General features: G+C 41.2%; 1 protein-coding gene across 2 annotated transcripts in view; it reads right to left on the bottom strand.

The window, feature by feature from the left end:
* Positions 1 to 308: 308 nt before the first annotated feature.
* HEATR3 (HEAT repeat containing 3) overlaps positions 309 to 16,294 on the bottom strand; it is a 46,978-nt gene continuing 30,992 nt past the window's right edge. For both annotated transcript variants that reach the window (XM_021711810.1, XM_008057010.2), the window contains 3 exons: positions 7,897 to 8,040; positions 4,112 to 4,288; positions 309 to 1,080 (listed from right to left, as the gene is read on the bottom strand). In XM_021711810.1, coding sequence (XP_021567485.1) covers positions 958 to 1,080; positions 4,112 to 4,288; positions 7,897 to 8,040 — 444 coding nt within the window. In that variant the 3' untranslated portion in view covers positions 309 to 957. The remainder of the gene's footprint in view (positions 1,081 to 4,111; positions 4,289 to 7,896; positions 8,041 to 16,294) is intronic.

Raw genomic sequence — 16,294 nt, 5'->3', positions numbered from 1 at the left:
GGCTCCGGCAATCCTTCCGCCTCAGTCTTCTGAGTAGCCGGAATTACAGGCATGTGCTACCACACCCAGCTGATTTTTTGATCTATTGTAGAGATGAGGTCTTGCCAAGTTGCCCAGGCGGGCCTCAAACCCGCAGGCTCAGGCAATCCACTCACCTCAGCCTCCCAAAGGGCGGGATTACAGGCTGAGCCACTGAGGCCGGCTTTTAAAAATATCTTACAAATATTTGAAGCAATACCTATTAGCAAGCAAACACCCAGGGATAGGATCATTTAGTATCTCAAAAAATATTTTGTAAGACACAAAGCTTTCAATTAAAAAGTTATTTATTCAAAAATATTTTTTCTCAATTCTGATTCCATATCAAATTAAATCAAGGAGTGCTGTTATAGCAGTAACTGATCAGATCCATCTGTATAGAGGATGGCATGACCACATTAGCTCATTGAAGTATAATCCATTAAGGAGTCACGTACAAATTCAACTCATTCACCTCTTCACAAAAGGCAAAGAGCACTGGTATATTTCATACCAAAAAGTTATTTTATAAAGCTTACCTTCACATTCAGTTAAATATTCAGTTGATAGAAAACAGCATTGCCTTAAAAGAGCATCCAAGCAATGTTCTGGAATTTCCTTTTTTGAAAAATTCAAGGAAAACATGATTGAAGTTTCTTCACTGCTCACGAGTTAGTTAAGAACCACCTGAGATTTCTTTGTGTTTTCAGTGATTAAAATATGCTGGAGACATAATTTAGAGAGCACTAGCAATGCCACACAGATCCCAAGGCTTAAAAAAGAGTTTCTGACAAGTTTTTGAAGTTTTTATAAACTTCAAATTAATGTGCAGACTATAAACACTAAAACTGACTTTCAGGAACTTATACACTCAAAAGAAACCCTTTAGTATTCTGAGCATCAAGTACTTTGGGGAAGCACTAGCTTCTTTTTTGACTTTTAAGAAGTCAGTCTTTTCTCAACAGTTTCTTGATAAGCAACAAATCTTCTCAAGTTCATCTTCACGTTGTCAAGAACACACAGCTGATCTGCACTGTATTTACCTCTCCCTTCTTTACGTATCTGGAAAAAAAAAACCATACATGATTTGGCATATGTTATTAATGTGCTAAAATAAAGTTTTTAGTTTAGGGTGTATTTAGCCATTTTTCTGAACGAGACAGCTGCAAGTATTCGGTGAAATATTTCCAGTTCCAAGGTAAATGGAACACAGTATGTGAATAATAAAAGGTAAATACAGAATGTGCACTTTTACAATGCTAGTTACAAAAGCAACTGAAGGCTTTAAGTAAGCTATATAAACTACAGAAAGGAATTATATTAACTATGAACTGGGAAAATAGCCCCCAACTTCCAAAAGGTCTGTTGTTCTGTTTCTACTTAGAATGCACTGCTATGGCAATGATATTTAATTGTTTTTCTTTTCTCAAAGGTATAAAGTCTAATGAATTTTCCTTGTTAGCCAGAGGCTGGTCTGTAGTTTTAATATGAGTTTTACGGTACATGAATTGTACTTCACATCTGGTCTAGAGCAGTGGCTCTCAAGTTTTAGAGTGCAAGAATATCATCTGAAGGCTCATTACAAAACAGACTGGTGGGCCCTTCCTTAGCTTGTGACAAAGTAGGTCTGCAGCTGAGGCTGAGGATTTGCATTTCGAAGATGTTACCAGGCGATTCAGATGCTGTTGACACAGGGAGAACACTTTGGAGAAACACCGCTCCAGAGAATTACTTTGATAAAATGCATCGTATTGTGTTTAAATACAATTTTAGGCTAAATACACACTAAATGGCCCTTAATATAATTGTGGGTTCATTTGACAAAAAAGAGCTTCATATAAAAAAATACTATAGGCTGGCCAGGTGCAATGGCTCATGCCTGTAATCCCAGCACTTTGGGAGGCCGAGGCAGGCAGACTGCTTGAGTCCAGGAGTTCAGGACCAACCTGGGCAACATAGCAAAACCTCATCTCTACAAAAAAATACAAAATTAGCCGGGTGTGGTGGTATGTCCTGTAGTCCCAGCTCCTTGGGATGCTGAGATGAAAGGATCGCCAGAGCCCAGGAGTTCTAGGCTACCATGAGCTGTGATCATTATAATCATGCCACTGCACTCCCACCTGGGCGACAGAGACCCCCAATTCAAAAAAAAAAAAGCTTCTAGCTAAAATATACATTTTTATATTTCTCAAAATTATGTAATTTTAAAAATGGGATTTAGACAAGAGGACAATGGTAAACTTATAAACAAACAAGTAATTCAATCTTTTTTTTTGTTGGAGTCAAAGAGTCTCACTCTGTCATCCAGTCTGAGGCATGATTACAGCTCACCACAGCTTCAATCTCCCAGGCTCAGACAATCCTTCCACCTCAGCCTCCCAAGTAGCTACGACTACAGGTCTGCAGGTCTATAATTTTTTGATTTTTTTTATAGAGATGAAGTTTTGCTATGTTGCCCAGGCTGGTCTCGAACTCCTGGGCTTAAGCAATTCTCTTACCTTGGCCTTCCAAAGTGCTGAGATTACAAGCGTGAGTCACTGTGCCCAGCCAGTTTATTTTTAAAATTCCTGGTTGCTTTCCTATTCCCTCACAAAAAGTTTTTGAAACTATTTTTTGACAAAAGTTAGCTTTCATACTTTTGATGAAACAATAAATAGTAAAATGGTTAGCAAAGGTAGTAGTCATATTCTTCAATACACAATTAACCTGGAGTTTGCCTTTTTTTAAGAGTACCAAAGGGAATTATCCATAACAATGAAATTGACATATAATGTGCTACATAACATAAATTTAAAATGTGTATAAAAGTGTTCTGTAAGCCGGGCTCGGTGGCTCAGCCTGTAATCCCGCGCCTTTGGGAGGCTGAGGTGAGTGGATTGCCTGAGCCCACGGGTTCGAGACCCGCCTGGGCAGCGAGACCTCATCTCTACAATAAATCAAAAAATCAGCCGGGCATGGTAGCACATGCCTGTAATTCCGGCTACTTGAAAGGCTGAGGCGGAAGGATTGCCGGAGCCCAGCAGGTTGAGGCTGCGGTGGCTGGGAGCGGCCACTGCACTCCAGTCCGGATGACAGAGTGAGACTCCAACTCAACGACAACAAAAAAAGTGTTTTGTAAACTACAGAGTACATATTTATAAGTCGGGTGTGGTAGCTCACACCTGTAATCCCAGTACTTTGGGAGGCGGAGGCGAGAGGATTGCCTGAGCCCAGAGGTTTGAGACCAGCCTGGGCAACTTAGCAAGACCTCAGTCTCTACAATAAATAAATAAATAAATGAGTTGGGTGTGGTGGTGTACACCTGTAATTCCAGCTACTTGGAAGGCTGAGGCAAAAGGATTACCTGAGCCCAGCAGGTGGAAGCTGTGGTGGCTGTGAGTGTGCCACTGCACTCCAGGCTGGGAGACAGAGTGAGACTCCAACTAAAAAAAAAAAAAATTATATATATGAAGCATTATTCTATTTATTTTTATTTTTTAGATATATAGAGATGAGGGTTTCACTATGTTGCCCAGGCTGGTCTTGAACTCCAATTGCTGGGATTACAGGTGTGAGCCACCATGCCTGGCCAAAGCACTGTTAACATCACTAAAATGTTAAAAAAGAAAAAAACCCCGCAGGTTCAAGACCCGCCTGGGCAACTTGGCGAGACCTCATCTCTACAATAAATAAAAAAATTAGCCGGGCATGGTAACGCACGCCTGTAGTTCCGGCTACTTGGAAGGCTGAGGCGGAAGGATTGCTGGAGCCCAGCAGGTTGAGGCTATGGTGGCCGGGAGCGGCGCCGCACTCCAGTCTAGGTGACAGAGTGAGACTCCAACTCAAAAAAATAAAAATTAAAAGAGAAAAAACAAAAAAAAGAAACTTGTCAGATACCACTTTGGATTCAAGTTTCAGTGATTCAACAGTAACACTGAGTTATGAGTCACACAACAAGCACTTCACAAAGTACTGGGGAAGTGCTACATTAATCACTGAGCCTTACAGGAACTTGTCATGCACATGCCTTTACAGGAACTTGTCATGCACATGCAGGGTGGTAACTATACATCCCACAGTATGTTGAGACACCATGTGTTAAACAGCTACATACCTTCATTTTGAAGACTGGCTGGAATTCTTTCAGAATGGATAACAATTTAATTTGAACAGAGGCTCTTTCAGCTTCTTTACCATCGGCAAAAACATCAAAGAGGGCATCCAAGGCTTCTCCTGCTACCACAAGGGAAGGATCTTTGGTGGCAACCTCAAGCAGAAGGCACCCGATGGTCTGCAAACAGCACAGCACACTGCAGCATATGACTGAGGTCAGTCTCCAAGATGAGTGCCAACTCTAAATGTGGCAATATCTCATGCATACTATTTCATGTAAGCATGCCAAAGTAATGAAAAATTTTAAAAGAATAGACTTAAATACTTATAAATATACCAAATGTAATATAAGAAGATACATTAAAGATATTAAAGTTTATATTCCTAAATACAGTGAATTAGGATTTATAAATGATATATGATTTTGGAAATCCTTCAATTTTCCCTTCTACTTTCCACAAAAAGGACTTCTTCATGATGCCAAATTGCACAGAAATCTTATCTGGAACAAAAAATATGAGGCCAGGTGCGGTGGCTCACACCTGTAATCCTATCACTTTGGGGAGGTGAGGTGGGAGGACTGCTTGACCAGGAGATCAAGGCTGTGGTGAGCGATGATCATGCCACTGCCTTCTAGTCTGGGCGACAGAGTGAGACCCTGACTCCCACCGCTCCCCCCAAAAAGTATCTGAAAAACATTTTAAGATAATAATATTTTTAAAACCCAGTATTTAATCTCATTTGGTTTCACTATATGGGTTATTCTTTTTTCAGTTGGAGTCTCAATTTGTCTCCCAGGCTGGAGTGCAGTGGCATGATCATGGCCACTGCAGCCTAGACCTGCTGGGCTCAGGCAATTCTTTTGCTTCAGTCTTCCAAGTAGCTGGAATTACAGGCATGTGCTATCACACCTGGCTAATTTTTTTGTTTTATCATAGAGACGGGCCCTCACCAAGTTGCCCAGGCTGGTCTCAAACCCCTGGGCTCAGGCAATCCTCTCATTTCCACTTCCCAAAGTGCTGGGATTACAGGTATAAGTCACTGCACCCAGATGGGTTGGTTTTTAACCTTCACCCATTTTTTCTGCACAGCTAGCTAATGAACAGACATTCCCAAACTGTGAAGAACTACTCTAGAGTAGAGTATTATAGTTCAGCTGTCCTGCGTCACACTTGTGTCTTAGGAGTGATGTGCAATGTGATGCTCCAAGTGGAAGGGTGGAGATGCTCAGAACGCAGTTCAACATCAGCCCCACCATGAACAGGGGACTCCTGCACAGTCAGTCCCCCTCTCTGGGCCTTCGTGTGCTCATGTGCATGTCAGTGGTCTTGATAATGTCTGAGATAGTATTCAGATGTAATACACTAAAATGTAACATTTGGCACACAGCACTACCTACAAAATTTTCTTATTCAAAAGGACTCATCTGAGTCTAATCTGGCCTTTAGATTTATCTCCCAGTTTGCAGGAAATACAGAGGATAAAGCTTACTACCGTGAGGAAGCAATCAGACAGATCCAGAAGGCTGGACTCTATGGGCAAACTGACCCAGGAGCTAAGGAGAGTCAGTGGTGCTGGGGGAGACCTGTTCTAGGCTAAGAGAGACACCGAGGACCCCGAACTAGACTCAGCACATGGACTTTACTGGGTTCAACAAACTATCTGTACACAGATATTTTGAAGCCAACTGGAAAATTATGAATATGAACCAGGCATTAGACATATTAAGAAATGACTATTAATTGTGTAAGGCATGATAATGGCAGTTATATAAGAAACTGTCTCTATTTTTAAGAGATGCATCTGAACCAATAGGGGCAAAGTACTATTACTTTTTTTTTTTTTGAGTTGGAGTCTCACTCTGTCGTGCAGGCTGGAGTGCAGTGGCATGCTCACAGCCACCGCAGCCTCGACCTGCTGGGCTCAGGCAATCCTTCCACCTCAGCCTTCCAAGTAGCTGGAATTACAGGCATGTACCACCATGCCTGGCTAAAAAATACTATTTCTTTAATTTACTGTAACACACCCAGCAAATAAACTACATGAAATATATGATAGAATACTAATGAACGTTCAGGATCCCTAATTATTATTATTATTATTTTTTGAGTTGGAGTTTCACTCTGTCGCCCAGACTGGAGTACAGTGGCCGCTCCCGGCCACCGCAGCCTCGACCTACTAGGCTCTGGTGATCCTTCCGCCTCAGCCTTCCAAGTAGCTGGAACTACAGGTGAACACTACCACGCCCGGCTAATTTTTTGATTTATTGTAGAGATGAGATCTGGCCAAGTTGCCCCAACGGGTCTCAAACCTATGGGCTCAGGCAATCCACTCACCTCAGCCTCCCAAAGGCCCTAATTATTAAATTAAAAAAAAAATAATGAATGCTAAATCTGCTTATGGTACACAAAATTCATTGTACTTTTTATTTTCATTCTTGCTTGGAAACATGACTATATAAAAAACAATTTTAAAATCTTATGTCTGAGAAAAACATGTTGACCCACTAATATTGATCTTGGAAGTTACAGTCCTGGGGTGAGGGGCAGTGATTATACATGCACATGCTCTTCTGTGTATGTGTATACATACATGCCACATTCATAGGCTCTCTGGCTTGTGTGTGTGTGTGTGTAAGCCCTGGAAATACATACATATATTTTATACACACACACAGATACACACACACACACACACACTCTGGAATGTTACAGAAGAAACAGGTAACAGTAGCTGCCTCTCCAGAGGCGAACTGGGGGATAAGAAGTTTAATAATGGACATGAATCCTTTTACTGTATAAGCTTTTGTACTTTTCTAAATGATTTTCTATGTGCATGTACTGTTTTTCCAAAAAAGATTCTTAAAAACATCCGTTATCACTGTGGAGTTCTTAGTGGATTAAGAGGTATTTTATAATAATCAGTTTATTGCCCATTAGTCAGTACTCAACATTTCAGCAATGATTAGCACAATGAAGGGTAAGTATGCTAATTGATTGTTAGTTGCTAGTGATGCTATATGCCAGCCCTGTAGTCTGTAAGCAACTGTGCCATGATAAAGTGCTGAGAGCCGATACGCTGAGTAAATTCCTAATGATCGGCACCACTAGGGTCATGGTTTACAACTCATGGAGTGATACTGAAATTAACTGTGTACGTTTTTTCAGAATACCTTCTCCCTGGTATGCAGGAAAATTAAACACGCATGCATTTTATGCAACAGCAAAGGCAGAAGCATCGTTTTTTTTTTTTTAGTTGGAGTCTCACTGTTGCCAAGACTGGAGTGCAATGGCACGCTCATGGCCGCCGCAGCCTCGACCTGCTGAGCTCAGGTGATCCTTCCACCTCAGCCTTCCAAGTAGGTGGAACCACAGGCATGCACCACCATGGCCAGCTAATTTTTTTATTTACTATAGAGACGAAGTCTCACTGTGTTGCTCAAGCTGGTCTCAAACTCCTGAGCTCAGGCAATCCAGGATTACAGGCGTGAGCCACTGTGCCCAGCTAGGCAGAGGCATCTTTAACAATTCTAAATTTGGCTTTTCAGGGTAGACACGTTTATCTTTGTAAAAGTATCTCTAAAGATAAATTGCAAAATACAGCTCAACTTCTCAAGTATTTATCTAATAATACATGTAATCAGAGTAAGTCCAGGGGTACGTTCTAAAAATGTAACATGAAGATGCCTTCTCTTCATGTCCATGGAAGTTTTCAAAAGTCGTACACCAGTTACTCTTCTCCTGTTTCTAATTATCTAACATGTTAGGTTGGAACAAACTGTTTTACCTTAAGTGTCTCAAGTGTACCATCTTCCTTGGCCAGGACGCTGCCAGTGATTCCTAAAATGCTAACGACATTCACTCGAACGCCGACGTGACTGCTATGTACGCTTGCTCTGCATAACGTCATCAGCTGCTCAGGAGTCATACACTGCGGAGAGAGGAGGGGATTGTTCACAGTGTTGAACTCAACCGATTCCAACAGCACATGAAAACAGGAGATGGACAGGACCTCTTCTGTAGGCTGCACGATTCTAGAGTGACATAAAGTCCTCTCTGAGAAGTCACCACAGATTCTAATTATCCCCAGATAAAGCTGGTCATTCTGAATTCAGATGAGCCCTGCTCTTGTTGCTGTCATCATCCAATATAAAAGGGGCTACAGGTCCCATTAGTTCCATTTAAGAAGACTTTCAGATGTACACAGAATAGATTTCTTTAATTTCTAATTTCTTTTTAATATTGATCATAAAAAAGGTTTTGAAAGTTTAAATAGAATCATGTAGCTTTAACAAAAATTGACTGATGCCAAAGAAAAGGGCTACTTAAAAAGATTAAATAAATAAAAATCGGATGAGCCCATACAAGGCAAACACTTATTTGAGATGTGTGTGCTATCATAAATTATTAAAGATTATAGAAACCATTAAATCATATAGTGCTTCTATCATGTAGTAATAACTTTCAGTTCAAGCTAATTAGAGCACACATTTGGATACAGATAACATGAGAGAGTGCCACTGTCATGTGACCGGGCTGTCACCTCTGGCAGCAGCACACTTTGGTGATGCAGAGCTTGGAATCTAGAGTCAGACATCCTGGGTTCAAATTCTAGCTCACTACTTACCACTGACAATTCAGCATAAGCTATTCAGCCCTCCTAAATTTTCCATTTTCCCATTAGTAAAACAGGGATGATATAGTATTCATCACACAGAGTTGCTATGGGGATTAAATGATGCATATAAAACACTCACTAAATGTTAACTATTGTTATCATTTGTAAAAAATACTGAACAGTTCTCAAGCTCAATTTGGAATCATTTGCATTGCTTCTGGCAACTCTGAGTATAACAGCTAATATGCCAGGTTTCTCAGGAAATACTCTAATGACAGAATGGGATTCCTCACAGCTAGGACAAGGCTGCTATGAATCATAAAGGCATGCTACATGATTATCAGAAAGGTCCATAAATAGAGTGCCTAATGTATACACACCTACAAGGCAAGAGCTAGACAGGTAGCAGGACAGCTGTATACTGGCCTCATGATGTTGCTCAGCAAATCAAGCCCTAGGTTTCCTTTCCCTGAGAAGCATTACAGAGCCAGCATTCTTCTAGACCTGATATTCTATGCTCATGCCCAATGCACAGCCATCCTAAGGACTTATGATTTTAATATATATATATATATAAATGATCTACCATTGAACTGAACATGAGTTCTGAGCAAATTTCTTTGATCATAAGACCCAACTAGGAAGCTGCTGCCTAAATACCAGGGAAAATCAATAAAAATACCTTCAATTCCTGTGGGCCCCAGTATAAGGGTTTCTGATCCTCCCAACAGCTGAATGACAGGCTAGATGTTGTTACCATTCCCATTTCATAGAAACTGAGGGTCAAAGATTATGCTCCTGCACAAAGTTCTCAATGTACAAAGAAACTTTTTTAAATAACAAAGAATGGCATTGCTTTGTTAAATTCTGGTGTGTTCATGTTGAGTTATGACTGCCATGTTTCTTAGCTTTGGCCCTCTCCCCTACCTTGGGAAGGTGAATCTCTCTCTCTCCTATCTAAAATTTACTTTCTAAATAAATGGTATTTTCCAATCTAAAAACAAAAAACAAAAACAAAGAAAGCTAGGCACAGTGGCTCACACCTGTAATCCCAGAACTTTGAGAGGTGAAGGCAAGAGGATTACTTGAGCCCAGAGATTCGAGGTCAGCCTGAGCAACTTGGCGGGACCTCATCTTTACGATAAATTAAGAAATTAGCCAGGTGTGGTGGTGCATGCCTATAATGCCAGCTATTTGGAAGGCTGAAGTAGAAGGATTGCCTGAACCCAGCAGGTCAAAGCTGCAGTGGCCATGAGCGTGCCACTGCACTTGAGCCTGGGCAACAGAGTAAGACTCTGATTCAAAATAAATAAATAAATAAATAAATAAATAAATAACAAAGAATACATATTAACATGAAATCAACAACAGCTGCTGTATTTGACAGTAAACAGCACAGTCATTTGCATTAAACTCTAGCACAAGATGAAGTTTGGGAAGCACTGCTCTAGGGACACAGGCATGGAGGGACCAAGGCAGGAGGGAAGATGAGACACCTGGAGAAAAGAGGTCAGAGAACTACCGAGGCTGGTTCCTGTGTGGAAATGGGAGTCAGCAGAAGCCAGAGTCAGTGAGGAGCAACAGTGCCCACCAGCAGGAGTCTCAAGGAGGGTGAGTGGGATGCACCTTCTCAGGACTTCTTCAGACTATGTTTCTCTGAGATATGGTCACAAATTAAAAACAAAACAAACAAACAAACAAAAAAAGAGTGCCCCAGAGGATGGAAGAGGACTGTAACCAAAATTCTGGGAGGCCGAGCCAAGTGGATTGCCTGAGCCCACAGGTTCGAGACCAGCCTGGGCAACTTAGTGAGACCTCGTCTCTACATAAATCAAAAATTGGCAGGGCATGGTAGCGCACACCTGTAGGTCTAGCTACTTGGAAGGCTGAGGCAGAAGGACTGCCAGAACCCAGCAGGTCGACACTGGGGTAGCCGTGAGTGTGCCATGGCACTCCAGCCTAGGCAACGGAGTGAGACTCCAACTCAAAAAAAAAGATGTGGATGTTACAATCCAATGGTATGCTAACAACTGGAAGATTTTAGAAAGGAGAGAAAATGGACTTTATCAAGCATGAGAATCACCTGGAGAATGTGTTAAAACACGAACTGCTGGAACCCTCCTCAAACTTTCTACTTCAGTATGGCAGGGGTAAGGCCCCAGAACTCATCCTTATATACAAAGAAGAAAAAGACCAACCTAGTACAAGAATGAACAAAAGACAGGAATGGTCACAGAAAAAAAAAGGGCAAAGGCCCTTGAGACACATGGAAAGATGTCCAACCTCATAATAAAAGAAATGCAAATTAAAATTGAGACATAGGCTGGGCGCAGTGGCTCACACCTGTAATCCTAGCACTTTGGGAGACTGAGGCGAGAGGGCTGCCTGAGCCTAGGGGTTCAAGACCAGCCTGGGCAACTTGGCGAGATTCATCTCTACAATAAATCAAAAAATTGCTTGGGTGTGGTGGCATGGGCCTATAGTTTCAGTTACTTAGAAGGTTGAGGCAGAAGGATCACCTGAGCCCAACAGGTCAAGACTACAGTGGCAGTGAACGTACCATTGCACTCCAGCCTGGGTGACAGAGTGAGACTCCAACTAAAAAAACAAACAGAAAACAGATATACTATCTCACTTAACAAACTGGTAAAAATCCAACATATTTATAAGAGACTCTGCTAGTGAGGCTATGGTACACTTAAACACTACTGGTGGGGAAGCAGAATGCCTGAAGAGGGGACTCCAGCAATATTTAGCAAAATCACAAATACATCTACCCACTGTGGCTCCCAAAGTGCTCAGACTACAGGGGTAAGCCACCGCACCTGGCTTCAGTTCTATTTGGAATAGTAAATGACTGGAAACAACTCAGATGCTCTTCAACAATAGAGTATAAAAAAAGAAATGAGAAAAAACTCTATAAACTGTAAAAGGTGCAGAAACACTACTTTTAAGAAATGGGTGAAGTACAAATATATTACTATTTTTTTAATAAGCAAAAAAAAAAAATTGCTTATCAAAAAAACACAACAGAATGAGAAATCAAAACCTGTAAATGATGGTTGCCAATAGAGGAAGCAAGCGAACAAAGGCAAAGGGACAGAAACCAGACCTCCCTCAATGTATCTTCTTTTTGTTGGTGGTAACATATACATACTGTATACTATTGTGACCAGTTTTATGTGCACAGCTCAGTGGCACTGGTACATTCACCTGCTGTGCAGCCAACACCACTGTGCACCTGCAGAACATCTTCATGGTCCTGCACTGAGTCATCGCCATGAAGCAATGTCTCCTTCCTGACAGGCCCCTGCTGGCCACTGTTCTGTCTCTATTAATTTAACTACTCGAGGTACCTCATGTAAGCGGAACTAGGTAATAATTGTCCTTTTGTATCTGGTTTATTTCATCTAATATACTGTCTCTGAGATTCATCCATGTTGGGGAATGTGACAGTATTTCCTTCCTTTTTAAGGGTGAACAATATTCCACTTTATGGTATACCATATTTTTCTCTGACTAGATCTTGTTTCACAGTTTTAATTCTGAAACCATGTAAATATCTTGTATGATTAAAAAATAAAAATGAAAGCAAACAAAAAAGCAATCATTAAAAAAAAAAAAGTGAAAACCAAAGCTACCTTTACAAGGAGGAGAAATAAAAAACCCAGAATTATGTTTTGAGGCTGAGCTCCTTCTAGGAACCCATCGGCATCAGTGTACCAGCTAGCAATGTTGCAAGAGGCTACGTTCAGCTTCGGTCACTTTTTTTTGGAGATTCTTTCAACATGTTTGCCCATTTCATAATGGGTGATTTATGAGCACACCTGCCCACATCACACTGAGTGTTCACAGGTTTTGACCAAAATCAGCATGATCCCATGCCCCACCCTCACTATTCACCTGATCTCATCACGAGTGACTTTTGGTTTCCCTGATGAAAAAAGTCCTCAAAGTGAAACATTTTACCGATGTGAAAGACATGAAACAAAAAATGGCAGAAGCACTAAAAGGCATCAAAATTGATGAGTTCAAAAAGTGTTCTGAGCAGTGAAAGAAGCATCTCGAAAGACGTATTGCACCAAACGGAGAGTAATTTGAAGGTGACTGAAGTTTAGCCATGTAAGAATAAATACAATTTTTTTTTTTTTGAGTCGGAGTCTCACTCTGTTGCACAGACCGGAGTGCAGTGGCACATTGCTCGTGGCCACTGCAGCCTCAACCTGCTGGGCTCAGGTGATCCTTCCACCTCAGCCTTCCAAGTAACTGGAACTACAGCTGCGCACCACCACACCCAGCTAATTTTTTTTTTTGGCTTATTGTAGAGACAAGGTCCTGCCATGTTGCCCAGGCTGGTCTCGACCACACAGGTTCTGGCAATCATTTTGCCTCAGTTTCCCAAAGTGCTGGGATTACAGGTGTGAGCACAGCACCTGACCAATACACAATTTTTATAAATAAATTCCAGGGTTTTTTTTGGGGGGGGGGGATCGCTTGTGTATAATAAGCCAGAGAATTTTTTCAAGCAACTTTAAAACACTGCAATTTGAGATACACCCTAAGGATGAAAAAAACACAAAGAAAGCTGAAATTGCATTCATTAGTGTTATTGTTTGCAATAATAATGACATTGCTTTTTGAGACTATTAAGTACCTTTGATAGGATAAAGCAAATAATAATTTTTTTTTTTGAGTTGAAGTTTCACTGAGCCACCCAGGCTAGAGTAAAATGGCACAATCAAGGCTCACTGCAGCCTTGACTTTACGAGATCCTCCTGCATCAGCCTCCCAAGTAGCTGGGACTACAGGAGACTCTGGAGACAATTAGGACTCTGGCTAATTTTTCTTTTTTTTTTTTTGAGTTGGAGTCTCACTCTGCCACACAGACTGGAGGGCAGTGGCACACTCCCAGCCACCGCAGCCTCAACCTGCTGGGCTCCGGCAATCCTTCCGCCTCAACCTTCCAAGTAGCTGTAAGTACAGGTGCGCGCTACCACGCCCGGCTAATTTTTTTAAAAATTTATTGTAGAGATGAGGTCTCGCCAAGTTGCCCAGTCAGGTCTTGAACCTGTGGGCTCAGGCAATCCACTCATCTCAGCCTCCCAAAGCATGGGATTACAGGCTGAGCCACCGAGTCCAGCTAATTTTTCAATTTTTATAGAAATGAGATTTTGCTATACTACCCAGGTTGGTCTTGAACTCCTGAACTCAAGGGATTCTCCTGCCTCGGCCTCCTTAAGTGCTGGGATTATAGTCATGAGCCACTTTGCCCAGTCTACAAATAATTTAATATTACCAGGAAGCAAAATTCCAGCACAGAAAGATAAATATAAAATCCAAAGTGAAGTACAAACAATGCTTTCTTTTTATTTAATAAACTAGAAGTATCAGTTATGAACTTAATGACTTATTTTTACTAAAAAACACTTATTTCCCAGCTATTTCCACTAAGAAAGCCTGGAAGCAATGACAACATGGTAATAATACGCACGCCAAACTTCAATTACCAACTAAAGCAATCAGGGCTTTTGGAGAAATAACCAATTCCAGATTTTTTCTTTTTTTGAGTCAGAGTCTCACTCTGTCACCCAGGTTGGAGTGCAGTGGCACCCTCAAGGCCACCACAGCCTTGACCTGCTGGGCTCAGGTGATCCTTCCGCCTCAGCCTTCTAAGTAGCTGGAACTATAGGCACATGCCACCACACTTGGCTAATTTTTTTTTTTTAATAATTAATCAGTATTTTTATTATAGTTTTGTGGGGTACAGTTAAGGGTTAGGTGTACAATTACGTTTCATTCAGACACCCTGTTGATAAGAGGTGTTTTCTCAGCCCCAGACAGATATTTGCTACTGTTAATCCCACTTGGCTAATTTTTTGATTTATTGTAGAGATGAGGCCTCACCAAGTAGCCCAGGCTGGTCTCAAACCCATGGGCTCAAGCAATTCTCTTACCTCGGCCTCTCAAAGTGCTGGTATTATAGGCGTGAGCCACAGTGCCCAGTCTGATTCCAGGTTTTAAGTAAGAAAATCACAAGTTGAGCCTGGGATATCTTGTGCCTAGAAGCAAAAGTGATCAAAACCTAGGACTCTTGTCAAAGAGATATAGGAGTCAATTTTAAGGGATTCCTAATATTTAAAGTGGGACAATTTTAGTATCAAAAAGCATGACTATAATGGAATGAAATACAAGGGGGTACCCCAAAAAACCTGGAATTTATTTATAAAAAATTGTGTATTTTATTCTTACATGGTTAAACTTCAGTCACCTTCAAAGTACTCTCCGTTTAATGCAATATACCTACTGAGACACTTTTTTCCATTGCTCATAACAGTTTTTGAACTCAGTGATTTTGATGCCCTTTAGTGCTTCTGCTATTTCTTGTTTCACATCTTCCAAATCGGCAAAATATTTCCCTTTGAGGACTTTTTTCATCAGGGAAACTAAAAAAAGCCACTTGGGGTGAGATCGGGTATATAGGGAGGGTAGGGCATGGAGGGTAATGCTGTTTTTGGTCAAAACCTGCTGAACACTCAGGACGGTGTGGGCAGGTGCACTCATAAATCACCCATCATAAAATGAGCAAATGTGTTGAAAGAATCTCCAAAAAAAAAATGACTGAAGATTAACGCATCCGCTCACAACAATGCTAGCTGGTATACTGATGCCAATGGGTTCCTAGAATACTTACCTAGAGCGGGGCAGCTTGTAAAGAGGGACCTACCCTCCAACAATAATTCTGGGGTTTTTTTTGGTTCCCCTTCATGTAAATATATTAACAATTCTGAGTTCGTAACAATATTAAAACAAACAAACAAAAAGCTTCACTGGCCACTTTTAGAGACCGCTAGGGCATCAAATCACTGTCCTGGGAAAAGGGTTGGGGGAAACTGATACACTTATCCTATCTTTTATCGTATCTTTTGAGCATGATCATTATTTCAAAGTTACTAAACAATTGATGAGGCAGTTCTTATTTATAGATGCATCACAGTTAATAAATGTAAAAGGAATGACAAAATTAGGATATCTCTATTTTGCAACCCTTAATGACATAATGGATCTAGACAACCACAATTACTGGTTGCTAAAACCATTAAGTGAACCCATGAATTAATCTTAACAACACACTGGGCATGGTGGCTTATACCTATAATCCCAGCACTTTAAGAGGTAGAGATGAGAAGATTGCCTAAACCCAGGGGTTCAAGACCAACCTGGGGCAATGTGGCAAGACCACATCTTTACAAGAGATCAAAATATTAGCCAGGAATGGTGGCGAGTCCCTGTAGTTCTGGCTACTTGGAAGGCTGAGGAGGAAAGATTGCCTGAACTCAGCAGGTCGAGGCCGTGGTAGCCATTATCATGCCACTACATTCAACCCTGGTTGACAAAGTGAGACTCCAATTCGAGAAAAAAAAATTATTTTTGCCAAAATATTGGAACCTGAACCTAATTAAGGCACTAGACCTAGCTCCCAGGTTACAGGCAATAGGGGAGATGGGGTTCATGCTAAACAATGCCATCATGATGAATCAGTAAAGTGAGCCTGCCTGCCTGCCAGCCT

Source organism: Carlito syrichta, unplaced genomic scaffold, assembly GCF_000164805.1.
Source record: "Carlito syrichta isolate Samal-C Ts95f unplaced genomic scaffold, Tarsius_syrichta-2.0.1 Scaffold302608, whole genome shotgun sequence".
Classification (NCBI taxonomy): domain Eukaryota; kingdom Metazoa; phylum Chordata; class Mammalia; order Primates; family Tarsiidae; genus Carlito; species Carlito syrichta.
Note: the sequence above shows the minus strand (reverse complement) of the source record. Positions and strands in the feature narration are given on the sequence as shown.